This window comes from Delphinus delphis, chromosome 2 (assembly GCF_949987515.2).
Source record: "Delphinus delphis chromosome 2, mDelDel1.2, whole genome shotgun sequence".
NCBI lineage: Eukaryota > Metazoa > Chordata > Mammalia > Artiodactyla > Delphinidae > Delphinus > Delphinus delphis.
The window spans coordinates 168362372-168383659 of record NC_082684.1 but is presented as its reverse complement, the minus strand read 5'-3'; the positions used below and the strand labels follow the sequence as shown (position 1 = coordinate 168383659).

At 45.9% G+C, this 21288-nt stretch overlaps 1 protein-coding gene and 1 pseudogene across 1 annotated transcript in view; both read right to left on the bottom strand.

Moving 5' to 3' along the window:
- Positions 1-1560: 1560 nt before the first annotated feature.
- Positions 1561-7301, bottom strand: LOC132419044 (cyclin-Y-like; annotated as a pseudogene).
- A 5984-nt stretch (positions 7302-13285) lies between these two features.
- Positions 13286-21288, bottom strand: part of GAD2 (glutamate decarboxylase 2) — a 69150-nt gene continuing 61147 nt past the window's right edge. Inside the window, exon 16 of the mRNA XM_060003777.1 lies at positions 13286-16961. Within this exon, the coding sequence (XP_059859760.1) occupies positions 16788-16961 (174 nt within the window). The 3' untranslated portion in view covers positions 13286-16787. The remainder of the gene's footprint in view (positions 16962-21288) is intronic.

Below are 21288 nucleotides of genomic sequence, written 5' to 3'. Positions count from 1 at the left end.
TCTTAAAAGGCTCAAAGGGTGCAGCTGTCTCCCCGCCAAGGACAAGGCTCTGGAGATTCCGGTGACGGGTGGGACCTGCCCATGAGACGGTTTTAGGGGCAACTGGAGACAGGCTGGGGCTGATGCTACAACCTTTACCAAGTCACTCTGCCCTCCGGACTCCAGCCCAGCTGGGGACTGTGGGGATCAGCTCTGCTCCGCCCCATCAGGGAGCTGCCCAGGGCGCGGGTGAGAAGCTCTGTGAGTCGGAAGCACCTAATATGAGGCAGCAGCGTTGTTTCTGGGGGAAAAGCTACGTTTGAGATACTGTTCAGACTTCCTTGGCTGACTTCCAAAGTCTTTCATGTTTGCACGTGCATCTCTACCGAGGGGAAGGTCTCCCTAGCGCTGGGCCTCAGCAATGCCCAGACAGGAGGAAGGGGCGGGGAGAGGAGGTATGGAGCGGGGCGGGGGAGGGGGAGAGGGCTGATGCACGGGGAGGGGCGACGGGGAGGACTCCTGAGTGGAACCCCCTCCTTCTCCAGGTGTATCCAGATCTCACACACGTTCCTTTCACTAAGGCACCCTCGAGGCCGGCTCTGTCTCGGTTCTCTGACCTCCCTCCTTCCCTCCGGGGCCACACTCGGGGTGTGGGGGGATGTGAAGACGGGGCCAGGGAGCTGAGATGCCGAGGGTCATGCCGGGTCCTGACCGTGAGGGTGGCAGGGCGGGCTGCCTTCCACGGGGTGGCCACGGCAGGCCTCTGGGACGAAGTGACATCTGAGGGGCGTCGGAATGAGAAGAGTTTCTCACACAAATCCGTGGGGGGAAACGCGCCAGACAGAAATCACAGCTCAGAGAAAGGTCCTCCGTCGGGAAAGGACTGGGTAACAGGAATCCCCTGGATGGAGGGGGCAGCGGAAAGGGGGTGCAGATGGACGTGTTTACATCAGGAACACGGTGCATCCCGTCCGGCCCTTTTCCAAGGAGCACTGAGCACTTTCTCTATTTAGGTTTTGCCCGTCTCTGAGGTTCCTGGAGCTGTGGCAACAAATTGCCACAGGCTGGATGCCTTCCAACAGCAGAACTTGACTTTCTCACGGTTCTGGAGGCTGCAAGTCGGGAATCGAGGCGTTGGCCACGCTCGCTCCAGGCTCCAGGGAAGCCCCCTTCCTTGCCTCTCCCACTCCAGTCTCTGCTGTCACCGTGTGGTCTTGCGCCCAAGTCTCCGGTCTCCGTCTCCTTAGAAGGACACTGGTATTGGATTCCGGACCCACCCTAATCCAGTGCGACCTCATCTGCAAATACCCCCTCTCCAAACAGATCACACTCGCAGGTCTGAGACTGGAATAAATTTGCGGCGGGGAGAAGACCCAGACACTATAGCACTTTTCTTGACAGGTTTTTCCCTGAGCAGGGGCACTGCGACGGCTTGGAGCGCGGTGCTTAAACACAAGCTCTACGCTCTGGCTTCCAGGCTCTACAACCTCGTGAGTGTGCCCAGGGCAAGGCTGTTCTCCTCTCCAAACCTAAGCATATTATTATTCCCATTGTCTGGGAATAATAATAGCAGCTACCCCCTCAAACCACGGTGAAGATTACATGAGTTAACATATGCTAAAAAAGAAAGAAAGAAAGAAAAACGTATGCTAAGTGCTTAAGTTGCGCTGGGTACACTGTAAGGACAATGCTTGTGTTCTTCCCTTGCTTATACTTTGCTGCAATTTTGAATGGCACCTTTCCTCCATTATATTCTCTAATGGTTATTGCCGGTGACGGAAAACTATCAATTTGGGTATAGTGATCTCCTACCTGCCATCTATTAGAACTCCTAGTAACCATTTTCCAGTTGCTTCTCCTAGATTTTCCTGGTAGTAATCACATTAGCTTCAAGATACTAAAAAATTACTGAAGTATGACATTAACTAAATGACTGTAGAGTCCCATGAACTGACATTCAAGAAGCACCTTCTACACATTCTCCTCTCCAGAGACAGGCTCAGAGACTCTGCCACATTCCCCGATCGTGATAAAGACATGTGTCTACTTTCTCGTCATGTCAGAACCATTGTCCAGACCAAAGCAATACAGCTTTACGAGGGCAGGGGCCACGGGTTTGAGTCCTGATCTATCCCCATTATGGGCGAAGCCTGGTAGATACAGGTGCTCGGTGTGTTGACTAACTTCATGAACAGATAATCTCCCATCAAAACGACTGACAGGACAGCCTTCCAGGCTGTCACACGGCGAGAACCCTGTCTCGTGCGGTGCTGGGATGAAGATGCAGAAACTCTCACCTGTGATCCTTCCTGTCCCCATCCTTTCAGCCATCAAAAGTCGGATGGGAAGAGCTAGGTGCAAGTGCAAAGCTGAGCTACACACAAGTATAACACACAAAAGTCACACAGCTTAACAGTGACGGCCCGAAACCCAGGCCAAGACCAATGGGGCTGGCCCCAGATCTAACAGGGCTGTGAAGAAAATACTTTGAAAAAATGAAAAATAAAAGCAGAATTAAACCTTTTTTGGATTCCCAATCATAGGGTCATCCGGTACCTTTTTCCTTACAAAAGTGCATGCTGGGAAACACTTTTTTGTGTGGGCTCACTTTTTTAAAACAGGAGTTTAAAACTTGTTTGATTTAAAAAAATAGAATCAATGCACATTAAATTAAAACTGATATTAAGAAGGTTATTAAAAATATGAGGCTGTACAAACGAACTCCAAGGCACCTCGTCATTATTTTACAACGACACGCAGCGGCGAGAACAACCTTGAAGGCACAGCTCCCTTGGCAGCAGAGCACCCGCGGAGCGCCGACGCCTCTTACCTCCAGCTTGTGGGCCCTCTCCCTGCTCAGGGCCTTCGAGGGGAAGCTCTGGTTGTTGGCTTCCGCCAGAGAACGAAGATCAAAATAATACTTGGCATAAACACTGGAGGGCACGTTGATGTTGAACTGGAGCAATTCGAGGAACTGTCGCTCCAGCTCGTTCCTGCAGAGAAAGACAGAAACGCACAGCTCAGCCGCCGTCCCCACCCGCGGCCCCCTGGGCAGGCTGCTGGACACAGCCAAATCCACCAGGTCCAGTGCCCGGAAGGATGAGGCCTGATTAACTGGGATGATCACCAGAAAGTGCTTCAGGGCGACCCTGACACTGAGCACGTTTTCCGCCACACACACACACACGCGCGCGCACACACACACACACACACACACACACACACACACACACACACACACACACGGCAGGTTCTGGCCTCACCTCTCCGCGTGAACCATCGGCTCAAACAGGGGGCAGAACATGCAGTCGAGAGCTGTCAAGTGGAGTCCGGTGAGGGGGACAGCAGCCTGGAGGACAGGCCTCCCCAAGACCTGGAGGACCGCCCTTCCCGGGAGGAGATGGTGGGGACACGCTGACCGGTTTCCTCGGGACCACGGGAGGGGAGGCGGTTCCCCAGCCCCAGCGCACACCCATCAGCTGCAGGGCACGTGAGGACCCCCTGCTGGGCCCACCCGTCTGATCCGGCAGGTCTGGGCGGGCCCGAGAACGTGCATCCCTAACACTCCGGCGAGCTGCTTCTGGGCCTGCTCGCACGCTGAGAACCACTCGACGACAGCGCCCGGTCCATAAGGGAGCCAACCCACTTAGAGCTGGATGAAGACGAACCACGGCGGCCACAGTGCATCTGAAAACTTCCCCAGTCTGCAGGCCTACTTCTCGGTAGTTACTGCGGGGAGGAGGGGGCGGAAGCGTGCTCGGCGACAGGTCAGTCTGGGAGCCCTGGTCCTGGGCCACCTCCCCGGGGAAGCACCCCGGGCTCACTTCTGTCCTTTATCACAGTCTCCCCGCCTTGTCTCCTCGGAGCCAGAAACCGTGACATTTGACGGTGCAGCCTGGCCCCAGCTCAGCACCTAACATGCGCTTAGCGCGCCATAATTCCTGTTACTGAAAGGAGCGGACCAAGCTCAGCCTGGGCGGAGGGATCCAGGGAAGGCTTCCCGGAAGTGAGAGCTGAACTGAGCCCCGGAAGCGACCAGCTCCGGCGGGGAGGAGCCAGGTGGGGGCGGGATGCTTCTGGCGGGGGGGCGGGGCAGCCCGTCTGCTTCCGGTCAGGGGCCCCCATCCAGCCGTCCCAGCCTGTTTAGCGCTGCTATGACAACGGGGGCGGGAGCACTGAGGCGGCAGGGAGGCTGGGAGGTGAGCAGGGTGGGTGGTTCCCCGACGGAAGCTCCCAGGCAGATCAGAAGCGAGAAACCTCAGCAAGTCGTTATCGAAGGCCTGAGCGCCTCGAGGGAGAGACCACGACGTCGCATCCAGTCATTTAATCGATGCAGCTTCGAGAAAGAGGTAAAGCCCCAAATGTGTGTGTTGTGCTAAACTTTACACTTTTAATGACTTGTATTTATGCCTCCTTTACGTGAGACTTAAGAGGTCATCCTGTGAAATACTGGAACTCAGATAAGATTTTAACAAGGTGTGTCAAAAATACCGCTAAGGCAGAAGCGCTCTCTCCTGGACGACCTGGGAGCTGCCTGTGGACCGACTGCCGCCCTGTGGCCAAGAGGCGCCACTGCAGATCCCATTCTCCAATGCCAGGAAGAAAACCTTGCTTTTAGTATAAACGTTAAGAGAACTAGTCTGCCTCAAATGGTATCTAGACACCACTGTCTCTTGTTGAGGGTATAACTAGGATTAAAGTCAAGAGGAATCTGGTTTTGAACAAGGTGACGGTTTCCCAGGGTTCCTTAGGGAAAAAACAGCCTTTCTGAATATTTGTTTTCTTGAATGTTTCTGTTTAAGTTTGGGGGGAATAAAGATTTTAGAGCTGCTGTGTTTTCAAACTAAGGCAAGATTTAGAAAATAAAAATAATCCCCCAAATTTGAATTTTCAAATGGCAGCAGTACATCCTCCAAGGACATCAGACAGCTTGTTATGTGATAAACCATCAGAAAACTAACAGTGATGCAGAAAACGGGCTTGACGGATTTACAGCCCTCAAGGGGATAATTACGAAGAAATAAAGCTCGATAATAAATAATAAATAAAGCTCTATAGTAAATAAATTCAAGTCAATAAACAAAAAATATTTCAGAAACATTTTAGCTCAACGTTGTAAAGAAACCCAACTGAACTGATGCCATTTAGCAACTTGCAAATGGAGTAAAGAGAGTTGTTTTCATCACCTAATGGCCTGTCGGCTTTTCTAGAAAAATGGGCTCACTTTAAAGACCAGCCACTAAGCAGCAATCGCACTTCTGGGCACAGACCCCAAAGAACAGAGAGCAGGGCCTCAGGGAGGTATCTGCACACCCGCGTTCATGTTCACGACAGTGTTACTCACAGCAGCTGAAAGGTGGAAGCAACCTGCTTACTGTCTGGATGACAATTATCTTAGCAACTGTTTTCACCTTGAAATATAATCAAGAATTTTTTTATATTTTTATTTTATTTTTCTTACTATCAAAAACTTCCTATTTGTCTTACTTTTTTTAATAAAGAATGACAGATGCAGGAAGGAGTCGTACAGGTCTGCAGCAGGAAAAGGCTCTGGCAAAAGACCCAAAAACACAAACAAGTGCTCCCAGGGCAGCACAAAAATGGGGTGCCCAGCGAACCAGCAACCAGAGGAAGCGGGGGCCAGGCTGAACAGGAGCCCGTAGTGGTCACTGAGTCCAGGGACTTGGATGTGGATGGGACACAGTGGAACCTGCTCCAGCTCAGAGCTTCCTCAAGGAAGCCAGACAAACAAGACCAGAAAAATATTAGCAAGAATCGTGTCAGAAAGGCCTGTAAACCGTAAGGAACTATAAGAAGTTCAACCTGATTAAGTGTTTCCAAAACAGCTCATTTCTCCCGGGAGGCTGTGACCCCGCCTCCTGTACACCCAGCCCCCAGGATGCAGCTAAGTGTGAGCTTAGGATGGTGCCCTGAGAGAGGAGAACACGCAGCCTGACCAAGATGCACAGGGGGACCTCGGGGACAGAACGCTCATTTTAAGCAGGTGAACTTGCAAAATGTGACAAAAGCAGTTAGATTTCACCTTCTCTCTGAAACGGAACAGAAACAGGTAACATTTTAGCCCATCTGCTGCCTGTCATCGGTTTGCAGTGTGTACAGAGCTGGGATGAACCTCACCGCAGACAGAGAGCAGGAACGTAAAGGAAGGTTCGCCTAGAATACAGTTTCAGTGACCAGTTTCACAAACCAGAAGGTGTCACCAGTACCTGTTTGGGACCCACAGGATGAGAAATATGGGTTTTTGCAAATCCTATCCGCAACCGTGTCCTTTCTCAGCCAGCACACAACAGACGTGCAGTCACATTCACTCACTCCACACTGTGCACGTCCACAAAGGGTCGGATTTCCTCTGCAGAGGCCCCCGGCCACACTCACATGTCCTCCACCGTGATGTCCTTCAGAATCTGGCAGTGGTCCACATTCCACTACTGCCTGGTCGTCCCACGCCTTGGAGGCCAGCAGGATGGCCCCCAGAACAGTCCGCTCCCAGTTGGCCGGACAGATGTCAGTCTCTGCGTACGTTAGAAGCCTTTCGAGGTACACCTGGAAGGCACGAGCACGCCGGCGCCCAGTGCCCTGCCTTGTTCCTGCTGCACCCCTGCCAGCACATGCAAACCAGCTCCCAGCTGTTCACCGCACTCCCCAGCTCAGCTTTAAACAGGCGCTGACGGCCTGATCACACTTATTTTAAGAAGTCAAAGGCCTCAACGAGTCTGAGGCAAAATGGGCTGAGAGGCACACCCCGTAACTGGACGTGTGGATGAGGCTGGGCCTTAGGACTCCGGGGCAGGAACGTGTTCTAGGAGCCGCGGGTTAACTTCTCACTCTACCAACTGTGACATCAACACGCATTCGACAAACTGCCAACGAGCCAACAAGGAGAACAAAGTGTGTGAAGGGAAGAAGCCGATTTTTTCCATCTGTAGTTGTTTCTAAATGAAACTTTTTATTTTTGAGGTAATTGTAGATTTATAGGCAGTGTTGATAAACCTATTGTTTTCATCATTATGGTAAAATACACGTAAGATTTACCACTTTACCGTTTCCAGTGTCTAGTTCTGTGGCATTAAGAACAGTCGCCGTGCTGTGAAATCACCACCATCCATCTCTATTTGTAGAACTTCTTCATCTTCCCAAATTGAAATTCCGTACCTGTTACAACTCCCCAGTTCCCCTCCCCCAGCCCCTGGCACCCACCTTTCTACTTTCCGCCTCCTGGCCGTGACTACTCTGGGTACTTACATGGGTGGAATCACAGCGTATTTGTCCTTTTGCGATTGGCTTCTTTCACTGAGCATCATGTTCCACGTTGTAGCATGTGTCAACATTGCCTTCCTTTTCAAGGCTGAATAATGATCCGTCGTAGGTACAAACCACATTTTGTTTATCCATCACCCACTGATGGACATTTGAGGGGTTTCCTCTTCCGGCTACTGTGAATAATGTTGCTGTGAACGCTGATGTACAAGCATCTGTTCGAGCCTCTGCTTTTGATTCTTTCAGGTATACACCCAGAAGTGGAACTGCTGGATCATATCATAATCAATGTTTAATTTTTTGAAGAACCACCATACTATCTTCCACAGCAGCTGAACCATTTACATCCCCACCGGCGATGCACAAGGGTTACAATGTTTCCACATCCTTGCCAACACTTGTTCTTTTCTGGGATTTTAAAAAAAATTATTGTCATCCTAAAGGGTGTGAAGTGGGTTTTTTTTTCTTTTCTTTTTTTTTTTTTTTGCTGTACGCGGGCCTCTCACTGTTGTGGCCTCTCCCTTTGCGGAGCACAGGCTCCGGACGTGCAGGCTCAGCGGCCATGGCTCACGGGCCCAGCCGCTCCGCGGCATGTGGGATCTTCCCGGACCGGGGCACGAACCCGCGTCCCCTGCATCGGTAGGCAGACCCTCAACCACTGCGCCACCAGGGAAGCCCTGCTACTTGCTTTTTGAGGCACTGGAAAGTCTTTAGTGGCCTGGGGAGACCAAGTCACTCTTCCTTCTTGTGGTGTGCGGCCAATGATTTATTCTCCTTGTATAAATGGAAGCTGGGAGGGCTTGGGGATGTGAGCATGTTAGCCATTCCAGTGAAGCCAAAGCTGATGCCCATGTCATTGGCTGTAACTCTGCTGGGTGCCTCTCTGAGGCAAGGATGCTCCCTGGGGAAACGGGTTCAAATAGCTACTGGATGATTCATCCCCACTGAGATAACTTACTTCCTCTTGTTCTTCCTTTCTCCTCAGCTACCCTGCCCAGTCCTCCTGGGTCTCTTTTCTCTGCAAAAGGGAAGGCTGAGTCTGTGGCCGACGCCGCCTCAGTCCCCAGGCTGCGGTCCACGGGGATGAATCACAGAATGGCTTTCTACAGGGAGACGTGCTGCCACGTCCGCGCTGCGTTCAGGATGATCTTCTCTAGGTGAGTGAAGTAGGATGAAGGGCTTGCCTAGGAAGCCTGGTCCTTACAGGCAGCAGGCCAGAATCAAAATATATCGAACACATACTGAACATTCACTGTGTTCCAGGCACAGGTTCTCTCCTCAGCTGAATCTTCACTATCATCCTAGGCGGTAAGTGCTAGTCTTGTCCTCACTTTACAGATGGAACTGAGGTTCAGAGAGGTTAAGTGATTTGCTCAGGGTCACAGAGCTAATCAGTAGCAGCGCTGGCGTCTGAGGCCAGGCAATGTCTCCAGCAGCTGCCTTGCTGGAGGAATGAAAATGTGAGGACGCAGATCCCATCTCTCCTGGCAGTAGCCTAGGTTCCCTGGCCATCACAAACCCAGCCCTTTAGGCCACCTCCTTCCTGAAATTACAGTACTCACAAGCACTCGTAACACCTGCGAAATCAAGTTTGTGTTTATTTGGCCATGGCAGTCTCTGGGAAGGAAGCTAATGAGACTCAGTGTCTCAGTAGATGTCAAGGACAGGAAGAAATTTTCCTGGGACCCCTCTGCTTCTGCAGTGAACACCTATGGTGGTCTATCGTAAACGCTGGGCAGGTAATTTCAATGCTGCTTGGGTTAGCATGGGAATTGGAATCTCTTTATTATTACAGATGCAAAAAATATCAGGGGAGGTATGGGAATGGGGACATCTTCAAAAATCTCATCTACATTGGGGTAATATTGTTTTTACAGTCAAAACAAATCTCTTTCATCATTTAGTCTTAAAATACTCACATATACCCATGATGTAGATATGTGTTAATTGCAGCTCATGGAAGGCCAGAAGAAAAAAAAAAAAACCCTCTCTGATGTCCTTTTGGAATGAAGAGATTAAAACAATAATAGCGGCTTAGGGACTTCCTGGTGGTCCAGTGGTTGACACTCCACGCTCCCAATTTAGGGGGTGTGGGTTCAATTAGTAGTAGTAGTAGTAGTAATAATAATAATGATGATGATAGCAGCTTCATTTCTCTCTCCTTCTACTCATCTCCCTACCTATCCCCTACTGCAAACTTCCTCTAAGAATTAACTGGGAAGGTAAGAATAAAGAAAAGAACTGAGTTTATTAAGTCATTTCTAATCAGAGTTTTCTTCAAATAAACAAGGACAGATGTTAAGCCCGGTGCTTTTTTCCTCAATGGACATTTCGATATATGTTGCTGAGAATTGTCAGTTTCCATGCGGTGGCAAATGGTGTCAGATTTGTACATCTGCTTGAATCATGGACCAGGAAACACTATGTGAGGTACAAAAAGAACTGCCATTCTAATCACTGGAGCCTGGGTAACATCAAGATCGTGAAAGAGCCTGTAACTCACTCTCCTCTGAAGCCAACAGAGTGAAATGAAGAGATGCTTTTGATATTTCAGGGTCACAACTTCTCCTCCATCTATCAAAGGCTAATTTTGAAGGTTCTTGTTTATTTGAAACATCATGAAAGATCTTAGGTTCTAATATCTTTAAGGGGTTCCCTGGGTGAAGTGCCATAAAATGCAAGCAACCACGTATGAGGAGTCTAATGCCAAGAGACGTTGGGATGCGTGTGGCTTTGAAAATGAAAATATTATTGGGGCATCAGTAGCTTCTCACAACATGTAGACTACATCACTAGCCATAGTCTTTCAAAGCTTTCAGTCTAGCTTACAAATCTTCCAGTCAATTTAAATAACATTTATTAAAAGCTAAGTGTCATGAGATGGAGTTTGGGGGTGGGGAGAATTGGAAAGATTTCATGGCATTAGTGGTTCTCAGATTTGTGGTTTATAGGAAAAATGCAGTTAGCAGAGTTGCTAAGTCCTCCTCTTGCCAAATAAGATATCACTGCTATCATTTTAGAGATGATAGGGCATTGGTGAATGACAGCAACAATGAAATGCGTCAAGGGCATAATCTGAGATGAGAGACTGGCTTCCGCTGTACGAAACCCCTTCCTCATCGTGAACTTCTTATTCTGCTCCAAACTAGAGACATCTTCCATCTCCCTGGGTCCTCAGGCCAGAGTTTGCAAAACTTTGAATGGACGATCTTTCAGAGTCTCTGCAGGTCTCTAAGCCTGTGATCAGAAGACCTGTCTTAGCCCTCAAAGTGAAACAGAAAGACTAGATTCAAAGATGAGAAATGGCTGGAGAACAGTTTCAAGGCAACAGGGATGCCAGTGAGTGGCAGGTGACACAGATGAAACCCTTAGAATTTACTTGGGGGCCCGTGAGGGAGGCTTTGGGGGCAAGGTGAAACCGAGTCAGGGCTTTTCAGGGGTAGTATTTTCTTCTAATGAAAATGGGAGCAGCTCCCTTGGATTGGGCTTCTGAGAGCAGACTAGGCAAGCCCAGCTGTGAGACAGGGCCATAGCACCCTCAGGAAGGAGCAGGCCAGATCTGGGGTGACCCGATAGATTCTGATATATTCACTTCCTTGGCCTTTGGTCTATCTCTATCCACCCTCTCAGTCTCCCACGTCAAAAGTTTTATCCCATCTTTGCTTTCACATGCAATCCTCTGCTCTCTCTATGGCAGAAAATAGTCCATTTGTAGTTATTTTGTCCTTTTAGAGCAATTTTTATTTGACATTTTCCTGGGACATCGCTAGTGTACCAATCCCTTGGGGGCTGGAAGAACAGGTTGCAGAATGAATGGCAAGCTGAAAAGGTGGTGACAGGAGCACAGAGTTACTCCCTAGGGCCTCCCAGCCTCCCCGCCCTGGCCTTTCCTCCATTTCATGGTGGAATTCAGCAGGTATGCCTGTTAACCAACCAAGTATTCACAAGATGCTTCTGTAGCACCACTATTGGTGTTGAAGGGACTCGGCCCCTCCAGTTCTCCTTAAACTTGAACAGTGAGCTGGTGTTTGCTTTTGTTTTGTGTCAATAACTGAAATAAATTAGAATTTTATTGTTGGACCACCAAGTCCATTAAATTATAATGGATGTGTGTGTGTGTATGTGTGTGTGCACACACTTCGATCTGTGTGGTTATATGTGTGTATGTGGGTGTGTATATGTCTTATATTAGATACATGATGTATATATAAGTGCTGTTTGTGCTATGAATTCAGTTTGACTTTAGATAATGGCTATACTTCTCTGAGCTTCCTTTGTCCCACTCATAAAATAAAGGCGCTGGATTAATATATGAAAACATCTGGCACATGGTAGCCTGTCAGTAAAGGTTAGCTGAATTAATTAATGCATCTAAGGACCCTTCCAGGTTTATAAACCTGTCATCTTAAACCACCTTCCACCTACATCTTTCCTTTGGCGATCAAGTGGTCCCACCTCATTTCTCAGCTGGGGAAATGGGCTTGGCGGAGAACAGGTCCCACACCAGGGGCAGAGCCGGTGACGGTATGGATGGAGTGCCTTCCACCTGTAGGAGAGCACCAGAGATCGGAGAGTCTTGTCAGGGCATGTGTGTGGTTAGAGGGCGGCCAGGAAGGAAGGGTGATGACACAGAAGCATAAGAAACAGACTCTGCCTATGATCAACATTGGGCAAGCAGAGGAAAATGCAGGAGAGGACGTTTCCAGCCTCAACCTGTTACGTACGAATACTGCTGCCCAAGAGAAAGTAGGGAATTCAGAGGTCGCTGAGCACCGAAGGAGACAGCAAGAGCTGGTTTACAGAATTCACGTACAATTACCAGCGTTAGTACAATAACGAGATTTGTTGCACGCTATTGGGTACAAAGCACCACACAAACTGCTAACATTTTATTTAAGCCGCACAAGAATCTGTGAAGATTACTGTTATAACAACGTCCGTGAAGATGCGAGGAGTTTCGGGAGATTCTTCCCAGCCTGAGGGAACAATGGAAACCAAGGCACGAATGTCGAGGTGTTCCCTCTATATTTGGCTGGTGTCCACCGGTTCCCCTATAAGCAATATTGAAAATTTCCAGAAACTTCATCTCTTATGCCCTCCCCCTCCCCTCCATTTGTCTGCTTGAAGTATCAATACTATCTCTTCACTCCAGAATAATACCTTTAAGGGCATCTCAAGCCCATAGGGCAGCCTGGACCTGATAAGGCAAATCAGGATACATTCCACCAGTTAAATCCTCGTGACGTTATAGCTTTTAACCTGCCTGCATTTCTTAACCTCTAAAAGCACGGGAGGAAAGCCCCCAGACACGTGATACCTCCCAGAATCACAACCCAAAGAGGTCCAGCAATAACCTCGACACAATGGAAGATACACAACAGCCCACGCATAGCCCGCACGTACGTTATACGGTGTTGCATTGAGCACTGGCGTTGCGTACAGTTAGGTCCCAGCTGTCCTGAAATTCATGGGGGCCTCATTGGGCTTCCTGGGCACAGGCCATGGTCCATGGGTTTTGCTTTAGATCTGAGAATCCAGGCAATGAGATATTTGATATCATTATGGCATTACTATTATCATTTTAGTTGGGATCATTGTATTGAGGACTTGTTAAAAAGGATTCTTTATCTTTTACGGATTCACATGAAAATTATTTGGTGTTGGGAGGACACGATTGGGGGGAAGGATGGATGAAACAAGATTCAGGCTCCGAATTAGTGACTTTTGAAGCTGGGTGAAGCCTTCGTGGGAGGTTATTATACTTATTTTTCCCACTTCTGTGTGTACGTGAAATTTCCCATAATACATACATTTTTTGTTAAAGACTGGGTCTGACTGAAGGAGAAATCAGAGTGGTCAAGCAATATCCTGCAGAAGCGACTGTGGGAGTAAGAGATTTTTTCCCAGCAGAGATGCTCTGAGTCTGTGACAAGTGAAGGGCCTTTGATACAGGCAATTCCCTAGAAATGAGCCCCTCACACGGCCTGCAAAGCCGGAAATACACATCCAGAGCCTGAGATACGTCCACGTTTACACATTTATTTGGATTTAGAGAAACAACACATAAAATACTTTGATCATACACAAGTTTATATTTGGTAAGAAGAACAGGTTGCCATGTGTTTATAGTTTTTATTGATTTCTGTCCTTAACGGAGCGATGCTGGGGAGATGTCAATGTCCTTTGGAAACACTGACTGGGGACAGGACTTTGGCACAGGTAACTAATCAATACACAGCATTTGCACTTAGCATTTGAAGACAGGAGGGCACGTGCAAGATGATACCCGCTGTTAGGTTCCTGAGTTCCTTGTCCTGCTGCTATATTTACACCCGTGCTTTCTTGGTCCGTATTCTGAGGAGTAGCACCTCCTCCCAATCTTAGCAGGGACAGCGCCTGCAACGTAGGCTGTTTGTGACCCTCCATACTGGTTTCCTCTGTTCTTGGAGACACTGAAGTAGCATCCTCCTTGCATTTTGTGAAATCCCACAGTTCTCAAAGGAGATTTCTCAGCAGCGAGCGGAGCCGAGGGTATTCCCTGTGAGAGCTGAGGTGCAGGGCACACTTTTAGCAGAGAGAGGGCGGGTGAGAGGGTTATGGGCACAGATGCGAACATGGTTCTCAGAAAATCAGTACGGCTACCACACGGGAAAAGACACATCAATAATATATTGCACAAGCTTTTACAGCAAAACATGTTGATTTGCAACACTGTAAGTTCAGATCTAAAGTGCACAACCCCATCTGAGGTGACCAGACAGTACTAGCAGTATAATAAAGGCAACACAGTTACACACACAACTGATTTCCTTTTCTTTCCTCACGTCCTTGAGACAGTTCAGGAAGTCAATACCATTTACGTGTCTCCGATGGAGACATACCACACTTTTTTTTCCAAGTATTTAAAAATAATAAACACAATGTTGCTATCTGAATGAAAATGGCCATGTCAATTGTGAATAAAGCTAAAGCCAAACTCTTCTAATATTTGTAAAGAATATGGTCCCACATAAAGGCCTCTGGCGCTGGGAATTTGGCTGAAGTTCAAAACAATCTCCCTTCCTTCCGTCCTTCCTTCCTTCCTTCTGTCCTTCCTTCCTTCTTTCCTCCCTCCCTTTGTCTTGAGTAGATTACAAACTTACTTTAAAGAATATTTATTAAGCTACCGGGACTTATCAGGCTTTTATTTACCTCCTTCCCTGGGCTATGGCTGGTAGCTTTTCACTGCATAGGATTGAGGAAGGCTCCCAGCAAACTTGGGGACGAACCTGGAAGGGGCAGGGGGTCGGGGAAACAAGCTCTGGGTAAAAACTCTTTTGCTGGAACTTCAAACACAGGCACAAATGTTCCTCCTTTAAGTTCTGTCATACCATCAAGTGAAAAAGCAGCCGCTTCTGATAGAGAATCTATAACCCTAGATAGAAGCATCCTGGAGTAGAGAGGGATCTGTCCAGATCAGGGCACTGGGCTTCACCGTCTCCTCCAAGCAGGATGGCGGGTTTGATAATTAGTGTCTCTGCCTCTGAGATGGGGTCTGTGGCCTGAGGCTCACAGTAGGTGGGCAGTTGTGTGCTTATTCTCAACAGCTAATTTCTAGAAAGGAAAGGAATGCTTGGTCATTAGACCCAGCCTAGAATAGGAGCCTTGTTCCTTCATGAAATTCTGGGGCACAGATAAAGCTTTTTCTTCTAATAGTCATAGGGAATCCATTTGCTTCCTACACAGAGAGGGCCCAAAGCCATGTTCATCTCAAATATCAACGTTTTCATATGTAACCTGGGAGAGGGAATGTAGGGGCAAGCTCAGGAAGCTTTCAGGTGGTTGGATCCCGTGGTCATATTAGAGGCCTTTTCTCTTTGACGAAGGATGGGGTCCTCTTTCCTCCCTCATACACCTACCATCTTCCTGACCACTGCTCTGACTGGGGCACACAGAAAGGATGAATGTTCCTAAATGTGCGTCCGCAGTCTGCACATATGGGTCCACTACCTCTCTGACTCTGACAGTCTGTGCCCCATAAATATCTATGGGAGCTCTCGTTAGCTCATGTCTCTCCATCAGGTTTGCAGGGGCAGAAGGATGCTTTTAAAATATTATTTTGAATTCTAAGGAGCATATGATCTCTACATAGTCTGGTCACTTTGGGTCTTGATGGGAGACAGATGATAAAAGAAGGTCTTAAGAGGCTGTCTCCAAATTCTAGGTGAGGAGCTCATTTCCTGAGAGGAAAATAACCACTAATGGAGTAGAAATTAATTATTGGGAATGCCAGTCACGGGGAGCTTAGCAGGAGAGACTTTTGTGGGTCGGAATGGGGAGTGAATGGTAAAGAGCAATGACCCGGGAGGGGAACGACTCCTTCCTGGGCAGGGACACTGTGGCATTCAGGATGACATCATTATTCTCACACAGAGATCTAAGGCCAAGTTTAATTTTCTGGGCTCACCACATCTGGAGTGTGTTTCATTCCTCTGCTCGGGCTGATTAGATTTTATTTTTATTTTCTCTAATGAATCCAAATGACTTAATAAAAGAATACTGTTTGGGAAGATATCTCAAGAACCAGCATCAACCTTCTGTTCTAAACAGGCTGAACTGGAAAGCAGAATAGAGACGATGACCCTAATTTAGTCTAAGATGAAGCACGGCTGTCATGCCTACTGAGCGGGTCTACTAAGGTCCAATGGATGGAAAACTTAAATGGGAAGTAAGTCTTACTGTCGAGCTAACCAATCATTTTAAAGAACTTGCAGTATCCTTTTGTGTCTGTTTTGTAATACTAACTTTAGAGATGTGATAAGTCATAAAATGAACAGAAAGAAGGCATCATACCTTTTAAGAATTTTGTGGGCCTATGTTTCAAAATAACTTTGCTAAGTGTTTTATTGTGCCTCCGTTAAAAGAAAGAGAAAAAAAAAAATCTGGCTTAGTTTTTAATATCTGCCCCTGCAGTTTGTATAACCCATATAAAATAAAAATCTATATGTTACAAAATAGGATTTCTTTTTAATATATATATTTTCCTTTTGTAAAATTATATGTATTTAAATATATTTGAAATGTTGCTATAGGTAAATTAGAATTTTTTTTTCTAATACTATGAAAAAGGCAAGAGTTTTTTTATTGTCAGCATACATTTTATATTTACTTTATCCTTTTCACTGCACCCCAGAGAACCTTTTATGATTCAGGGGCAATTTGGCACTATTCAACCCTACTACTCTGAAGTGAAAATAAAGTTTGATTTGCACACTATATTAAAAGTAAGGGAAGTATTTGTAACAATTTTAAGCTTTTCCTTAGTGATTAGAACACAGCCTTTTGTCACTAATTATTAGAGAGGTATTCTAAACTTAAGAAAGGATTTTTAAAAGGAGCAATGTTTGGTTTTGATTTTTAAACTGTACTCTACTTTGACACCACAATACAGAAATAGATTTACTTTGGAACAAACTACAAGTACATTTACACAGTGTGTGACAACTTAATTGTCTGCCTAGAGGATTGAAACAGCTTAGTGAGCTAGGTTATTATAAATCTTGTCCAAGGCGTTCTATTTCTTCAATCAGGAAGTCAATGTCTTGGTGAGTTGCTGCAGGGTTTGAGATGACCACGCGGAAGAAATTGACCTTGTCTCCCAAGGGCTGGTAGCTCACCATTGTGGTCCCATACTCCATCATTCTGGCTTTAATCACTGGAGCCACCTGCGGAAGAGACCAGACCACGACGGTGACTGTTTCTCCTGGGGACTCTTCCTTTCATGAAAGAACCCAATACCAAGTAGCATTTTTAGTTTTTAACTGAACAGTCAGAACCGTATTTGTCATCCCTTGAAGGAACTGCCTCTCACTTTTCTTGGGATCAGAGGGCTGGAGCAGTGTAACACCTTCAAGATCTCGAAGGTGCTAAAAGGAATAATCAGTGGTAGGCTATCATCAGGAGCTTGACATCTGTTTTTTTTTTTGTTTTTTTTTTTTGCGGTACGCGGGCCTCTCACTGTTGTGGCCTCTCCCGTTGCAGAGCACAGGCTCCGGACGCACAGGCTCAGCGGCCATGGCTCACGGGCGCAGCCGCTCCGCGGCATGTGGGATCTTCCCGGACCGGGGCACGAACCCGTGTCCCCTGCATCGGCAGGCGGACTCTCAACCACTGCGCCACCAGGGAAGCCCTAGTTTTTTTTGTTTTTTTGTTTCTTAGGCGCTTGACATCTTGACTTTCTACTTAGTGTTTTGGGAGACCAAGAAGAATCTGATGTTGGTTCCAAGGCTAAAGAACTTGGCAATACAACATTTGGGGGATGGGTTTTTTTCCCCCTCATTGGAAGTAATACATGGTTCACAGACTTCACATGGTTCATCTTACCAAGATGTAAGGCTCACTATCAAGTGATGTGTGAAAATAAGCAGACTTTTGAGATCCTAACGCTATTTTCCTTCTTGAGACCCTAAAGCTTCCTAGTTTCTTTTTATTCTCCTTTTGCATTAACTCAGTTTATAAAATGTTTTGAAATATATTACCTAATAATCATGAAGAATCAGCTGAGGCAAAAAGCTGCACCCACAAGGATTTAACATTACAGAATCAGATCACAGACACGATTTTACCACATTTATGCCAGATGGATGGTTACAGCCCTTGGTCCTCTATTGTATATGAATTTAAGTTCAAACTCCAGTTCAGCACAAATGCCTTTTGTCACCAGCTCTGAGGACTCATCCAGTGCCCACCCAAATGAATCTGCAGCTCTGACAAGACCTACTTATTCAATAGCCCTTGGATGTACCACACATATTTTTACCCCTTCACACTGATCCTCAGTCTCACCATGTCACACTTGTTCTATTTGCTTAGAACTCCTTTTCACTTCCAGTTTGTATCCTATGCAGATTCCAAGGCTCCACCACAGTCCTACACCCACTAGGAAGACTTTCCTGACTTCTGCAGTCCATTAGCATATTTTCTCTAAGTTGTAAGTACAAGATCCTTATCCATAGATTCTGTCTATATTCTAATTTCCTAGCATCCCCTCAGTTATAAGAAAATACACTTCATCTTTGTACTTCAACTATAAGCTCCTGGAAGGCAGGGACAGTGTCCTTCACTTCTTTTATCAGGACAGCACTATGCGCACATGGAGGGCTCCCTGAGTCCTTATTGACTATAAAAAGTGGCATAAGAGGAAGAGCTCCTAGGATGAGGCATACATTTTAAATTATGTCCAACTGTATGCAGGATCTGTCCACATATTTCACCACTGGAGTTTGTAAATATAACATTGATCTTTTAGGTTCGTTGCTGCAAATACCTAACCAGGAATGTACATGTGAGGGAAGCTTTAGACTTATGTTAGATATTCATAGTCAGCAACTCAGTTCAATATGGGAACTATGCCTTCTATCACAGTTGTATTCATTTTAAATGAAGGATAGATTCAAATAGAATGGTGTTATAAACATGTGACTTTTGAATATCAACACTTAGATAATCATTGGTTTGCAATGAGGTTTTAATCCTCAAAGTACTCAGTGTGAAAAATCAACATGGTTCCCCATCAGGACCAATTATTTGTTAGTTATGAAAGCCAAAGCCAAAGCCAGACTTGACCTTCATGTTCACTTCACCTTCACTTCACATCCTGAACCTAATTTCCTCACCTAAAAATGAATGTGGATGATGATTCCAGCATTGAGGTTTTCTGATTCTAGATGAACACATTCTTACATCCCCTTCTGCTCCTTCCTTACTCCACAAGGAGGTAATGTAAGGAGGAATGTTCCTGTTGGGTTGATCCTCTTTCACCCAAAGGATTAACGATGTATGCAGGGCGTCAGGCTCATGCCGGGGAATAAATATAAAAAAGAATTTAAATATTAAGTTCTGAAAATGGATCTACTAGAATAATTTAGCCTAAGGACATGAAATGTATCACTTTGTGCTGTGAGGCGTGGCAAGTCAGTGTGTTCCTGGGAAGAGAAATCCCAGATTAGAAAAAGAATTCCAAATCCATGCGTCTGCAGGAATTTAAGGAAAAAGATCACATAACTGTTCCTTAGTTTTATTTGTGCAATAAATCATGCTTGCTCTTTAGCACTGATAAAACAGTGCTAATGCTTTACTCAGTGAATTAAATTCTGATTGCGTTTTCATAGGCAATCCAAGTAAGAATACACAGGAATGGGATTAATTATTAAGGACATTCAACACCAATTTTTGAAATAAATGCAGATCAGAAGTCAAAAGACTGACGGTAACAGCCATCATCCCAAACAGGTTTTGGCAGAAAGTAAGATTGAACCTCCCCGCCCCCCCCAGTTCCTAAAGCTAGCTGGGTTGGCAGAAATCACAGCCATCTAAATACATATGGCTTCTGGTTGCTTCCAGAAAATGCTGCCGAACTCAAATTAGCAGGAACACGGAACATCTACTTCACGGCACGATCACTAACTACAAGTTAAGAAGGAAAATAAGAATCTGACTTTTCTGACGAGTATGTAGCATTTTAATTTTTTTCTAGACTCTTTTTTGGGGGTCACATTCTTGGTTTTGCTGAATAAAGGAAGTCAGTTAGGAAAAAGGGGGCTGTGTGTTGAAGAATTCACTGAAGGCTCAATCAACAAGAGCTCTTTGGGGGATGCCTTAAGAGTTTTAGGGTACCATTGTATCCTTTGTGCCATTAGCTTTTTCAATCCTTTAGAAAATAATAACCAGGGAACTCTTCCATAATTTAAATCCACATTTGTTTCCTCCAAAGAGGGCTCAGATTAAAGCATCATGAAATAATCTCACAAAGATATCACAGAAATGTATTTCTCACTATGTGTTACAAAACCTTTTTGTTTTTACATCGTGGAAGGCTGAGAGAAATTTTGAAAAATCAAAAAGCAGAATAACCATAAATAAGATATTTGAAAACATTAAAGTCTCACCAATTAAATTTCCCATTACATTTAATAACATAGGCTTTAAAAAAGTCACTTTATATATGAGGCCTATCTACTTCTTTACAATGTACTTTTTTTTTTTTTTTTTTTTCTGCCGTACACGGGCCTCTCACTGTTGTGGCCTCTCCCGCTGCAGAGCACAGGCTCCGGACGCGCAGGCTCAGTGGCCATGGCTCACGGGCCCAGCCACTCCGCAGCATGTGGGATCTTCCCGGACCGGGGCACGAACCCGTGTCCCCTGCATCGGCAGGCGGACTCTCATCCACTGCACCACCAGGGAAGCCCTACTAATGTACTTTTTGTAATACTTTCTATAAACTTTTATTATTGTTTATTAGTATTTTTTATTGAGGTATAGTTGATTTATAATATGTTTCAGTGATTCACAATTTTTAAAGGTTATACTCCATTTATAGTTATTATAAAATATCGGCTCTATTCCCTGTGCTGTACAATATATCCTTGTAGCTTATTATTTTATACATAGTAGTTAGTACTTCTTTACTTGCCTACCCCTATCTTGTCTCTCCTTACCAATGTACTTTTAAATCTACTGTTGACCTTCTGAAAGGCCATCAGTCAATATAGGACTATAAAATCTGATAGAAGAGATGCAGATAATGATCAAATATAATAAAAATTAAAATTCAAGAAGATGATGAAGAAGAAAAAGAACCAGAAATACAAGAGGTGACCAACACAGTAAGTCCCCTACATACGAACGAGTGCCATTCCGAGACCACATTTGTAAGTCCAATTTGTTCGTAAGTCCAGCAAGGTTAGCCTAGGTACCCAACTAACACAATCAGCTATATAGTACTGTACTGTAATAGGTTTATAACAATTTTCATACAAATAATACATAAAAAACAAACACAAAAAATAAAGAAAACATGTTTAATCTTACAGTACAGTACCTTGAAAAGTATAGTAGTACCGTACAAGAGCTGGCATACAGGGGCTGGCACTGAGTGAACAGGCAAGAAGAGTTACTGACTGGAGGAGGGAGAGGAGGTGGGAGATGGTAGAGCTGAAGGATCGTTAGCAATAGGAGACGGAGGGCAAGCTGCAATTTCACTCAAACCTGACG